This window comes from Procambarus clarkii, chromosome 12 (genome assembly GCF_040958095.1).
Source record: "Procambarus clarkii isolate CNS0578487 chromosome 12, FALCON_Pclarkii_2.0, whole genome shotgun sequence".
NCBI lineage: Eukaryota > Metazoa > Arthropoda > Malacostraca > Decapoda > Cambaridae > Procambarus > Procambarus clarkii.
This window is the reverse complement of record NC_091161.1, coordinates 14,175,456-14,189,988: the sequence shown is the minus strand read 5'-3', so window position 1 is coordinate 14,189,988 and position 14,533 is coordinate 14,175,456. Positions and strand designations below refer to the sequence as shown.

Here is a 14,533-nt window from a genome sequence, read left to right as displayed (position 1 = left end):
CGGGGCTTAGCGTCCCTGTGGCCCGGTCCTTGACCATGTCTTCATGGGAAATTCCTACATGTTTTTCCTTCTCAGTGGGGAGTTAACTTCAAGACACCACAAGGGGTTGGCTACTCCCAGAAAACCAGAATTAATTGTAATGAAATGCCTATTTCTGGGTGAGCCCCAGTGGATCCCCAATTATTCCCCACCCTTCCTTCCAGGTAATCAAGTGGGTCTCTTGTTTGTGCATCTGCACCAGAACTGACAGCTCAGTCCACTAGAGGGGTTGAGCCCCTTTTTCCCCTCCCAATAAATGAGCAGAGGAGCTGGGGTGAATGAGCTCATGCTGGTTTTGAGAGATTCGATACTTTGTTTACATAGTTGGGGGGAGTTCATTAGGTGGGTTGTGTGGCTTTGGTCTCTTTTTGAACACAGCAGTGGTTTGTTGTGACTGGCAAACTTTGTAGGCGCCTTCCCCGGTAAGCTAGCAAAATATCACTGTTCCCTGCACTTATATAAAGTGTGGGGGGGTGGGGAGGGGGGGGGGCGGGGCAAGGTTCTAGCTCTGGTGCCTGATAGGCCTATGAACCATCTTAGAGTGAAGCTTCACGGTGCCAAAAGGGCTCGCCCAGAAACCAAATTATGACCAGAACTCTGGTATGAGATGAATGCATTTGAGTACTCTCCAGTATTCCCATAGAGGTGACATATGATAACATTTGAGACTGGGGTTGGTACCTATATTAAAAATAGTGTAGAAAATTGTCAATAGCATGCAAACACCTTCAACAACAAACAAAGTAGAACTTACTTCATCATATTGCCAAGGACCATTTACTGTACCCAGACGACAGAACATGAGCTTGATGCCTTGGCCATCGGCATCAATGCAACGCTCCCCCACACTTAGTTGACCTTCCGCATTTAGCCGTATTAGCTGTTAATGAGTAAACAAATTAGCAACTAAAATCAAGCACTGGACGTAATGAAATTTCTTTTTTCTAGTGGACCCCCAGTAGCTCCTTGAACACAGAATTGAACTTTTAAGCATACTAGGAGGCACAACAGCAATGTCTTTTTTTCTAGTGGACCCCCAGTAGCGCCTTGAACACAGAATTGAACTTTTAAGCATACTAGGAGGCACAACAGCAATGTCTTTTTTTCTAGTGGACCCCCAGTAGCGCCTTGAACACAGAATTGAACTTTTAAGCATACTAGGAGGCACAACAGCAATGTCTTTTTTTCTAGTGGACCCCCAGTAGCGCCTTGAACACAGAATTGAACTTTTAAGCATACTAGGAGGCACAACAGCAATGTCTTTTTTTCTAGTGGACCCCCAGTAGCGCCTTGAACACAGAATTGAACTTTTAAGCATACTAGGAGGCACAACAGCAATGTCTTTTTTTCTAGTGGACCCCCAGTAGCTCCTTGAACACAGAATTGAACTTTTAAGCATACTAGGAGGCACAACAGCAATGTCTTTTTTTCTAGTGGACCCCCAGTAGCGCCTTGAACACAGAATTGAACTTTTAAGCATACTAGGAGGCACAACAGCAATGTCTTTTTTTCTAGTGGACCCCCAGTAGCGCCTTGAACACAGAATTGAACTTTTAAGCATACTAGGAGGCACAACAGCAATGTCTTTTTTTCTAGTGGACCCCCAGTAGCTCCTTGAACACAGAATTGAACTTTTAAGCATACTAGGAGGCACAACAGCAATGTCTTTTTTTCTAGTGGACCCCCAGTAGCGCCTTGAACACAAAGCTGGACTAACCATACATACTAGGAGACATAACCACAATTCCTTTTCCTTTTTAGTGTGGTTTGACTGCATTTTATATGTGGTTTCTGCTTTGATGTTTCTGTTTCTTTCCGTAGCATAGTAATTGGAACTTATCATCATTAAACATCATGGTATTTTCTGTAGCCCATTGAAAAACATGATTAACATCAGATTGGAGGTTTGTTGTATCCTCTATATTGTCTACTCGCATGAAAATCCTTGCGTCATCTGCAGAGGATGATACATTACTCAAGTTTGTATCCTTGTCTATGTCTGACATGAGGATCAGAAAAGTACTAGAGCAAGCACAGTACCCTGGGGAGACTGAGCTTTTCATGGTGGATGATTCAGATTTTACTGTGTTGACTATTGCTCTGGGTTGTGTTGTTAGAGTGTTTAATGCCCATCTCCCCACTTAGCCGGTAATTCCTTTTGTGCGCATTTTGTCTGCAATAACACAATGGTCACATGTGTCGAAAGCTTTTGCAAAGTCTATGTACATTGCATCTGTGTGTTGTTTGTCTTCCATGGTTACCTTACCTTGAGGTGTTTTCGGGGCTTAGCGTCCCCGTGGCCCAGTCGTCAACCTGGCCTCCCAAGTACCTAAGGGTATTTCATAGTGGTCTAGGAATTGTGAGAGGCAGGAGCGCCCTGTTCTGAACCCGCGTTGCCCGGGGTTATGTAGACACTGTGATTCCATGTGTTTCATAATCTTATTTCTTAGCTCTCTTTCAAAGATTTTTATGATGCGTGATGTTAGAGCGATAATTGTTTGCATCAGGTTTACTACCTCCTCTGTGAAATGGCACAATCTCTGTTGTTTTAAAAATGTTAGAGATAGCATCAGTGTCTAGGCACCATCTCCAGAAGATGATTAGGGCCTGTGGTAGTGACATGAATAAATTCATAAAAAATTTGATCACACATGCTACTGCATGCAGGCGATGAGTCACAATAACGTGGCTGAAGTATGTTGACCAGACCACACACTAGAAATTGAAGGGACGACGACGTTTCGGTCCGTCCTGGACCATTCTCAAGTCGATTGTGCTACTGATGCTACTGCATCTCTCTAGAAGAGGCCAGGTTCTGGCTTGTGGTCCCCTGGTAGACCTAAATGAATCCGTGACTGATGGCACCTAGTAGTTTGGCACTATATCAGCATAGTAGCTTCAGGGGGACCACAAAGGCTCCACCCAGAAAATTTAATTCTTAAATTTTTCAGAACCAAAATTCAATTTAGCAGATTTTGATTTTTTTTTGTTAGCAGTTTATTTATTTTTTTTTTTTTTGGGGGGGGGGGGCAAATTTGGATTTTCTTTCTTGGTGGATTCCGATTTTTTTCTTGATGGATTTGGATATTTTGTTGGCGGATTTGGAATTTTGTTTGAAACATAATTGAAACAAAATAAACCTAACCTCAAGAAAACTACTGTACTGTTTTAGGGATACCAACACCACTTGGTAAAAATCATGAAACGGTAGGTAGAGCCCAGCACAGCAATGCGAACCCCAACACACACCAGGAAAGTGATTACAGTGGGCGACTGGCACGGATCCTGGGTGACCTGACCAACCACCTGGTGGTGGTCAGGTGCATCACCATTAGGGTAACTTGCCTATGGCAATGATCGTTTGCCTTGTTTACCTTGGGGTTCATATATAAATACAACCAGGTTATTGCAGATGAAGAGTCACAATAACGTGGCTGAAAAATGTTGACCAAACCCCACACTAGAAATTGAAGAGATGACGACGTTTCAGTCCGTCCTGGATCAAAACATCGTCGTCTCGTCAATTTCTAGTGGTGGTTTGATCAACAACCAGGTAATTGTTATATTGCACCTGTTCTTTCTGGCGAGTTATTTGCTTGGTTTTGACTTCAACTCCGATTCTCAGGCTCCCTAAACCTTATAGAGCCAGATTCTGGCCCTGGCTCCTGTAGGTCAGGATGGGTTCCACAGACATGGTGTGATCTCCTAGGGCTTCACAATACCAGTGCTACCTTGAGAGGTTACCTTGAGATGATTCTGGGGCTTAGCGTCCCCGTGGCCCAGTCCTCAACCAAGCCTCCTTCAAAGCACTGAGCACCTATCTTGTGCTCAGGTAGCTACTGAGGGGGTCCTCCAAAAAGTGAGTTTCTACAGGAAATTAATTAGAAAAGTGATCAAATTAACATTGGAAATATAAACTCTGCTTAGTTAATGCTACTTCCTTTTTTTTGAAGATGGTAATAGTTCTTTGTCAGAAACTGTGATAATGAAGAAAACGTATTCTTTAAAATTGCTAAATGCATTACACATCCTTAACATTAAAGTTTCAAAACTCCTCAAAAGCTCTGATGCAACAAAATATACATAAAGAACAAAATTTGATGTAGAAAAACCCGCTTTTTTTCTATCCACCCAAATCAAGCTTAAAACTTTAAAATTATTGATAAAAAATGTACAGAAGGAAGCATCATAAATGCAAGACTTACTTGATTGTTGCCGAAACCGTGACAATGAGAGATACCCATGAGACTCGGAGCAGCATGACCCATAGTGTCGAGACACTGGTTACTAACAGCATTACGCAGCTGTAGGTAGTTTGTAAAAAGTGTCATTTATCTTGTATATTGAAAAAGGTAAATCCTGGCAGATGTAGGGAACCCTTAGACACACAGTAAAAGAGAAATGAAATGGAAAGAACAACACAAAAAAAGAGTGAGGTGCTTAACAATGGAAAAATTAATAAATTTTAACAACCGAGATTAGAAGAACCACCACCAATCAAAATCACACATACATGCTCCTTAAGTCTAAATAGTGTGGGCTTAAACTAATTAATAATAATTACTGTACATTGTCTGATGCACAACCCCCCCCCCCAATTTTTTTTATGCTGTTAAGATGATTTCGGGGCTTTGGTGACCCCGCAGCCCGGTCCTTGACCAGGCCTCCACCCCCAGGAAGCAGCCCGTGACAGCTGACTAACACCCAGGTACCTATTTTACTGCTAGGTAACAAAGGCATAGGGTGAAAGAAACTCTGCCCATTGTTTCTCGACGGCGCCCGGGATCGAACCCGGGACCACAGGATCACAAATCCAGCGTGCTGTCCGCTCGGCCGACCGGCTCGGGTACGCACCCGGCCAACTGACAGTCGGCCGGGTACACATCAGTGGAGAACTGATGGTGGTGCAGCTTGTGAGCCACGTCCTGTCACCTCCCCCCCCCCCCAAAAAAAATGAAGAGGGTGGAGCGAACAAGCGGGCGCTAGATTTATGAGATTCTTAATCATCTGTTTACATATTTTGGAGAGTTCTATGGGCACTTTCGAGGCTGCAGGTCTCGGAGGCAGCCAGCTGTAGTTTCTTTTGACTTGCTGACCGTCTAGGTGCCTTCCTCGGTGGTTGCATAAATGAAGAACTTGATATAAAAATACCACAGCTCCATGCACCAGTAAGGGGGCCAGGCTCTGGCTCTTGGTCCCTAGTATGATATAGAATTCTGTGACTGATGGCACCTACATTGGAGATGGTAGCTTCGGGAAGCCACAAGGGGTTCCCCTCAGAAAGGAAGGTGGCAAAATTGAACACAGCTCACCTAAGTGGTAATAAGTCACACCATGGCATTATGAAGAGTAAGGATGTTGCAGAGACCTTGTGAGGTAGCAAAGGCAGTAATGATCACGATGATCCTGTAGAGACAGGATGCCAGTTTCAACATACAAGCTCTGTAGTAGGGGACGAATGAAAGGCACGAGAACTGGGCTGTAACCCAGTATGGTGCAGAGCATCACAACGATGATGGGTTGAAGGAGAAGGTGGGTAGGCAGGGCAGCCATAGTCGAGTTTAAACAACACGAGAGAGGAGTGTTCATCTATCAGCTCCCCAGGAAGTAAGGGACAAGACTGAGTCAGATAAAAACCTTAGAGCATTCAACTTAAAGGTGAGAGATGTTACCGACCAAGACAAATGAATGTCAAAGATCAACCCCAAATGTTTACCTGAAGCTTTATACAGAAGGGGACTACCATAGCATGACAATGGCGGGTGAAGAACGATCTGCTTCCGAGCAAGAGTCATAGCACACCTTAGTCTTAAGAGAACTTGAAGCTATGTCTGGTGGCCCAGGGCAACAGTATTAATTGCAAGTTGGAGCTGGTGTTGGAGGAAAGGGAAGTCATCACTTCAACAGCAGAAAGTGAGATCTTTAACATAAAGGGTCGAGAAAATGCCAGAGGGATGGGACCAAACCTTCCAGTATTTATGGCAATATTTTGAGATATTTCCTTCGTCACTATTTCGAGGAGTACAAGTTCAGTGCTCCAAAGCAATCTCAGTAGTTGAAAGCATTAAGTTATTTAAATCATCCTATGCAGGCAGTAAAGGATGCCTGTATAATTTCAGGCTTTGATATCTTGCCTACCCTGAAAAACTAAATAATATTCTATAGTAGATAATGCCAGTGCTTTGCAAAGTTCAGTATCATCATTAATGCAGCATCCCTTGTTTTGAATGTTCTCATTATCTTTTTCCTCACTGTTGCAATGTTTGCTTCATTGTGATAATATAAATGTAAGGTTTTCTGACATTATTCAGAATCTTTGACTTCTTCATACTATTCTATGAGATCTGACTGCCTTCTATGCCTTTTACCATCATCATTTTTCCACACGTAACTTAAATTTATCACTGTTGAATGTCTATTTTTTTCCCCTATTGCCCACTGAAAATTTTTATTGATATTTTATCATAATTTTGGTGCCTTCCATCGAGACAATTTTCATTCCTATTATGGTGTCGGCAGCAAAAGCTGACACAAAATTTGGGATTATATTCCTGACAATATCTTCTATGGGGCTGAGAAAGAGTAACAGTGCAAGGACCACATGCTCGGTTGACCCAAACGTGTACCAACAAATATCGTTAGTCGACGTCTAACATCTTTTAGAACCGAGCTTTGTATCATACTCTGGATGGATTTTGTTTGATCTACCGTCACTTTCTGCAATCTGCTTTAGACAATTTAAACTTCACCTCCCTACTTTGCCTGTTGTTCCCCTAGCTGTTGGAGGACTTACTTTTCCCATTTAGTGATAACTGCTAAAGCAAATATTAGTTGCTTATTTTGAGCATTTTGGTACTGTATTTTCTGAGCTTTGTGATCTTGTAGGAATTAAAGAAACATCATTTGTATAGGGAAATACAGTGACATTAAGAAGTGCTTCACCACAGCTGAGCAAGGTAGCCTCTGTATCACTTTCATTACTCAGGCAAGAAAAACCAAAGGCTGGGACAGGAAGCAACAGAGAAAATGCTTAGAAAGAAGAGTTGCATTCCACTCGACACCTTATTCTTGAGCATGGCCCCCTAGGGTGCTCTCCTAGCCAGGCCCCCACGTTGCAAGAAGAAAAGTAAAAGGGACTTTTTCTGAGAAAGCACAGAGCAAGACAGCCCAGCAAATTGCACAGGTAACTAAAAACGAAGATGGTTTCAACATTACCTGACTAGCGTGACTGCCAAAGGCATCCCCCATACAAGGGTACATCTCCAATATTAACCGACCAGGTCCACCACCACCAAAGGAATCCCCCATACATGGGTACATCTCCAACATTACCTGACTAGTGTCACCACCAAAGGCATCCCCCATACAGGGGTACGTCTCCAACACAGCTGGTGCATCCCGGCCAACAGTGTCCCAACAAAAGTCACCAACAAGACTGCGCAGCTATTGGTCAATGTGAGATATTTATTATGTTCTTAAATGTACAGTTTGTACACTAACTATTCAAAATTGATACAAAAATACAGAACAATTTTATTTATAATGATACAAAATTACAGTACTGTACTGCATTTTACAAAATAAACGTTTACATCATGTTGTAAAATATGAAAAAATTTGGTATCGTATACCAAAAAATAATACACAACAGTGAGAGTGTATATATATATATTTCTGCAACAATTGCAACTGCATGCAGCACCACCAGTGCCCATGGTGGTCGCCCTGAAAGCTGTCAATTGATGGAAAATATATGCGAGAGCAGCTGCCGAGAAAGTACCCTTGCTGTACCTCAAGTGGAGAAGAGGTGTTACACCACACCAGTCTCCAGATGAGCATACAGGTAGCTCCCATCATTGGGTTGTCAGACTTATCTTGAGGTTATCTTGAGATGATTTCGGGGCTTTACTGTCCCTGCGGCCCGGTCCTCGACCAGGCCTCCACCCCCAGGAAGCAGCCTGTGACAGCTGATCAACACCCAGGTACCTATTTTGCTGCTAGGTAACAGGGGCATAGGGTGAAAGAAACTCTGCCCATTGTTTCTCGCCAGCGCCTGGGATCGTACCCGGGACCACAGGATCACAAGTCCAACGTGCTGTCCGCTCGGCCGACTTGCTCCAATCCTTAACCGCTATTCCAGAGAAATGACTACAAAGAGTTTTCACACACAACAGCAACTAAAAAGGCGTTGAATGTAATGAAACACCAATTTCTGGGCGAGCTTCTTGTGGCTCCCTGAAGCTATTACACTAATTTCAGTGGCATACTACTAGGTGCCATCAGTCGTGGAGTTCTTATTGGTCTATCGGGGACCATGAGCCAGAATCTGGCCCCCCCTCAGAGAGCTGCAGGGATTGGAGGCACTATGAACACCTTACATTTAAAGTTATTCATGTCTGTCAACACCAAGGAAAAGCACCCAGAAATTCAGCAAAACAAAACAGCATGGTTTTGAACAAAACCACAACCTCAAAACTGCCAAAAGAACTCCCCTAACAATGGAAACAAATGACCAAAATGTTGTGAAACTAGCACAAGCTGGTTCGCTCCACCTACCATCCTCGTTCCGGTGAGGAGAGGCCGCTTCACCACCAGTTCTCATGATGATGATGATGGAAACACCCCGATGCCCTGGGAGCGGGAGAATGTCAGGGAGCCACTGGGGCTCACCCAGAAATTGGCATATCATTACATTCAATGCTGGTTTTCTGGAGAAGGGGGAAGGGAAGGGCTTCCACAAAGGGAAGCCCTTTGTGGCTCCCTGAAGCTAACTACCCACTGAGAAGGAAAAAAATGAGGCACTAGGGAGGAGACAGCACTGCAGGTATCAGAGTGAGGAAGAGACCACTGACCACAACACATGACCCAAGGCCACACAAGGCCGCAGAGGACTAGAAACATTCACAAGATACCTGGCTGCCAGGACCCTATTCAACTGCCAAAACCCCCCATGCCTGAATATCCGCCCAAGACATGTTAGCAAACATGACCATCAGAGCAGTATACTTACAGAGATCATACACACAAGGGTAGACCACAGGCCGGCTTGACTTAAATGACACTGTGGATGGCCTGAGAAATACGAGCCCTGAACAGGGAACTAGGATCAACAAAGTCCACCACAGCAGAATCTGTGGCATGAAGGTAGTGGCAACAAGCCACCACCGGACAAAGCACACAATACACCCCCGGCCGAACCAACCACAAATCCACCACCAAAGAACCCCTCTGGAAATCAGCAGACTCATTCTTCACCAGAAAAGAAATAGCCGCCTGCTAGGCTAGGCTAGGCTAACTAGCTAGGGGAGCTGGTTGGCCGAGCAGACAGCACGCTGGACTTGTGATCCTGTGGTCCTGAGTTCGATCCCAGGCGCCGGCGTGAAGCAATGGGCAGAGTTTCTTTCACCCTATGCCCCTGTTACCTAGCAGTAAATAGGTACCTGGGTGTTAGTCAGCTGTCACGGGCTGCTTCCTGGGGGTGGAGGTCTGGTCGAGGACTGGGCTGTGGGGACACTAAAAACCCCGAAATCATCTCCAGATAACCTCCAGATAACCAAACAAAATACCCACCAGGGCCAAGGACACAAAACCACCAGCGCCGAAGTCGAGCACAAAGCTCACCCACCTGGCAACCAAAGGCGAGAGAAATAAAAAACAAAGCCTTCAAAAAACAATCCAGACCTAAAGGGTCACCATAAAGCAAGCAGAAGAAAGAAAAGAAAGAAGCCGGTCAAAGGACCAGGCAGGCTCGAGCAGGGCATGAGCAGGGCAGAGGTGAAACAAAGCACGAGAAAGCTTGCAAATTGAGGCAGAAGAGGTATCAATCCCAAAAACCAGCTGAATGGCCCTGCCAATGCCACATAATAAGAGGTGACAGTAATTGGGATAAGACATCAATCAAGAAAGAGCCAAGACAGGAAAGACAGATCAGCCCGCACAGAAATAGAAGAACAATGACAAAGGGAGAGAAAATGGTGAAAAGACCACCAAGCGACTTCATACTGTCACCGAGAAGAAGATCGCAGGTGGGACACCATTAAACCCGCCACCTGATCAACATACAGAGAATGATAAATACGCATAAAAAAATCCAGATGCATAAAGCAAAAGAGAAGGCTGAACCAGTAAAGTACGTCACTTGCCTGACCTTCTCAAAGAGGCAGGCCCTTGGAAAAATGCCCAGATTCGGACACCGAGTAAGCAACAGGGAACAAAAAACGAGCAACTAGGGAGAAACATCGGTGCGCCTTTGTGTTAGCACTACTTTAACTGAACACAAACCATAATGCATCCTCCCCTCACCCCCAGGCCAAATACACTCCCAACCTGAGGAAGACAGTCAAAGACCACCACTGGCTTACCTGAAGGGCAGGAACTACCTGAAGCGAGGAGAGACATCGCCCCCTAAAGTGAGTGCGTCACAAACACCCAGGGAAGATAACCCTGATCGTGCAAGGGAGCGCACAGGGAAGAAAACACTGAGCACATGCAGCTCCAAGTGCACCAAACTCCTGGCTCACGCTTCACAAACATGTATAAGAACAGTGTCAAAGGCAAAGCACCACTACAATAAATGGGAGACTTGAGCCAGAGAGATTAGGAGTGACTAGGTACCATCAGAACAGAACTGAGGGTGGAGCGGGCTGACTGACCTGGTCTGCTTCCCTCCTTTCCCCAAGTGAGGGGAAGAGGTGGGACATTCTGGGTGCTTCCCTGGTACTGGAGCGGCAATTACGGTTAACTTTAAATGTAAAAGTGTTCACAGGCCACCGCTCTGAGGGGATCTGGCTCACAGTCCCATGTAGGCCAACAGAACTCCATGACTGATGGCTCCTATAGTAATTTGGCACTGAATCAGTGTGATAGCTTCAGGGAGCATAAAAGTGCTCCCCCAGAAAAGGCCCATACTTTACTGGACAAAAACCTCTGTAAATGGAAATAAAAAAGAAACAGCGTATTCGGCCTTAACCCTTAACATGCTCGGGGTTTAATATCCTGTCATCCCCACAGGCGCATGTCATTTTGAAAAAAAAAAAAAATATTTTTTCTTTCTAACCTGTTAATTTGTGTTCACTGATCACGGGAAAAATAATAAAAAAATCGTAAGTGGCATATATTGCCCGCTATAGGGCGGGGAAGTCTGGCAAATTATAGGCACTGACTCAGCGTGCGTCCCAGGCGGTCTGTTGCTCGCAAGCTGTCAGGCCAGAGTTGCCACAAAGAGATAATTACCGAATTATTTCAATGTCTCTGATTGATTTTCCATACTTTTTTTGCTGTAATATTATTCAATAGTGTGTAGTTTGATATATTTATATAATATAATGAGTGAATCGTTGGTGTACTCAAAAATATGGTGTGCATATTGTTGATTCAATTATGTTCATCAATCAGTGAACAAATACTTTGTTGGTTATTACACTATAAGCACAGGTTATATATAAGTATTTGCATGTTTTGTTCACTATAACGAACCACTAAGTAGCTATTATGAGTCAAAAAGTAATGAGGAGTGACCGCCGTGTACCAGCCAGCCACTCCCGCCCTCCCTCCAGTCATCTGACTCACCCTCATTCTCCTCCCACAATAATGTTTTTGCTATAATTCACTATATACAGACGTTATATATAAGTATCTACATGTTTTGTTCACCATAACTGTACATCTAAGCTTGTATGGTGAGTAAAGGCACAGAGATGTGGCTACTCACACAGTCAGCTGATCGGCGGCCGCCCTCAAGGCCAGACGCACTAATATTTGTCCTCCAACAATACTGTGTGGTGTTATTACGCTACATGCACACATTATATATAAATATCTACCTGTTTTATTCATCATACTTGTACAAATAAACTGGTATGGTGCCCAAAGACCATCGTGGTAACCAGTAAACAACACCGTCGTCTGCACGGTGGCGTCGTGCAGACGACGCCACCGCCCTCACCAAAATGGCAGCTCCAAACCTTCTCTTGCTGTTTATACCCTCTATACGCACGTTATATATAAGTATCTACATTTGTGTTCACCATAGCGAACCACTAAGCTGGTATGGTGAGTGCAGTCAATAAAAGGTGGCCACACACAGTCAAAAGACATCGCCACCACCCTCCCTCCCACAGCATTACACCTCCTTCCATGGCGCACAGCGCTAAATATCACCACAATCCTGCTATTATCAGAACCCTGGTCAGTTTTATCACAGTCATGGGTCTTCTGTAATAATATCATCGCTACATAATAGCATGAACAAGTATAATTTGGCATTTTTAGGCGATGCTGTGGTCACAAGCTGAACAGCAGTGCTGTTAGCTCATGCTGCATGCGTCAGGCTTGGTTGCTCACTCAATACTGAGGCCAATAACACCCGGGAGTTTGGCCCACGATTTTTTTAAAAAATGGCGTCTGTTTACAAGAGCCCTGATGAAGGTGTGGTGAACCCCGTGTATCTGCGGGCTGTTTAAATCTTGCGTAGTACTCCAACACATCATATGACGTGATGTGCAGTTGACTGGAACAACGTCCAGCACGTCATATGACGTGATGCGCACTTTAAGGGTTAAATATGCTCCATGGCTTTCCCAAGGACCCAGCTATGTCTCATAACGTTTCCTCCTCCTGTGAACTCGGTCCCATCATTCTAAGCAATTCCACACATCCCCCACTTCAGCAAATTCTTGTTCACTGAATCAAGTGTGTAAATCCAGAATGGAAAGTTTGTGTTCCAACCCGAGATTTGCCAAATCTAGGTTTGTTGAATCAAGATTCCACTATACTCAATGTGTGTATGCATGTGTATACCTGTACTGAATATGTATGTATATGACACAAAACCTGCATGAACACATGAGCCATTAATCACTAAGAACTCTATTGACCCAACCAGGATTCAAACCCTCCCCACTGGCCCGGATCATTACTTGGCATACAGAGTACCACATCATTGGTCTAGTGGTTATGGTACTCTGTATGCCCAGCGATGATCCTGGGCAGCGGGGGTTCGAATCCTGGTCGGGTCAGTAGAGTTCTTAGTGACGTATGGGTGGATGAGCAGACACCATGTGGTCATGCAAGAATCCACATGATCACAGAATCCACAGGTCAAGCTTGGCCTCGGGCCGGGCTTGGGGAGTAGAAGAACTCCCAGAACCCCATCAACCAGGTATCATGCTCCATGTCAAGTTACCGGATATGTTGTTGGATACACAAGACATATCGTGATCAGTTTCTCACCATATATATAATGCAGGAATATGTATAATGGAAGTCCAGATAAAGGAGTACACACTACACAAGAAACAAGCATTCTAAAGGAATTATCAACAACACTGATTTAAGAAAGTGTCAATAATAAAGGGCTTCAAATTTCATCACATATAATTATAATAAATAAAGCAATCACTTTAAGGAAGTGTCTTAAGGTTCCCTACATATTGCCAGAAAATACCTGTATAAGCACACACACATTTACATAATATAAAAGAACATCAAATTATCTCTATACTTTGCACAAAAATCATTTTAAAACATACTATTTCATGTTTGAACAAGTCATTCTTGCTCATTTCTGGGGGGGGGGGGGGTGGAGCCCCCTGTGGCTCCCTGAATCTATAATGCTGATATAGTGAAAAACTATTAGGTGTCATCAGTTGCGGAGTTTTTATAGACCTACTGGGGGCCCGTAAGCCAAGTTTCCTCTACAGAGACACTGGCACTATGTTAATATTGTCTTTGTGTCTTCTGCAGGTGGTTTTCTGTTGAAGAACGTGGGGTTTCATCCCCTCCTTCCCTCCCTGTCAGAGTTTGATATGCATCCTCCTCCCCAGAGTTCACTTCAGGATGCCTTTGGGTTCCTCAGATTTGTCCTTCAGGAGGCTTCCATTCTCTCAACTTTTCCTGGTGGAGGCATGGGAAGCTTTCTGCGTGTACCTCCTTTGTGAGCCAGATTCTGCCTCGTTAATGACTTGGCCTCCTTTGAGTTTGGGACTTCTGGCTGCGTTGAGAGGTTCCAGTCTTCTTGGCTACGTTGAGAGGTTCCAGTCTTCCTGGCTGGTTGACATCCTGCTTGCTTTAATGACGTGAGGCTTCTTGCGTGTTACACGTATTATGAGGGGGGTGCTTCCTTTGGGCCTCTTTTCACATGTCAATTTATTCCTGCTCTTCCTGGAGACACTGAGCTCCTACAGCTCCGTGCACATTTGTTGATTGTTGGCTGTGCTGGTTGCAGAGGACCTTCGTACCTGCTTGCACTGTTTTCCATGCAATTATTTAGCATGGGTGGAACACGAACAAGAGCACACAGATGGAAACTTAGCACCCAAATGAGCCACAGAGACATTAGAACAAAAAATTTCCATGTCAGAGTAGTTAACAAATGGAATGCATTAGGCAGTGATGTGGTGTTGGCAGACTCCATACACAGTTTCAAATGTAGTTTTGATAGAGCTCAATAGACTCAAGAAACTGTACACCAGTTAATTGACAGTCGAGAGGCAGG

The 14,533-nt window shown here is 44.3% G+C and overlaps 1 protein-coding gene across 1 annotated transcript in view; it reads right to left on the bottom strand.

Moving 5' to 3' along the window:
- Pgant7 (N-acetylgalactosaminyltransferase 7) overlaps positions 1-14,533 on the bottom strand; it is a 53,297-nt gene that overhangs the window by 6,163 nt on the left and 32,601 nt on the right. The window contains exons 10-11 of the mRNA XM_045766247.2: positions 4,245-4,343; positions 794-919 (exon numbers count right to left, since the gene is read on the bottom strand). Coding sequence (XP_045622203.1) covers positions 794-919; positions 4,245-4,343 — 225 coding nt within the window. The remainder of the gene's footprint in view (positions 1-793; positions 920-4,244; positions 4,344-14,533) is intronic.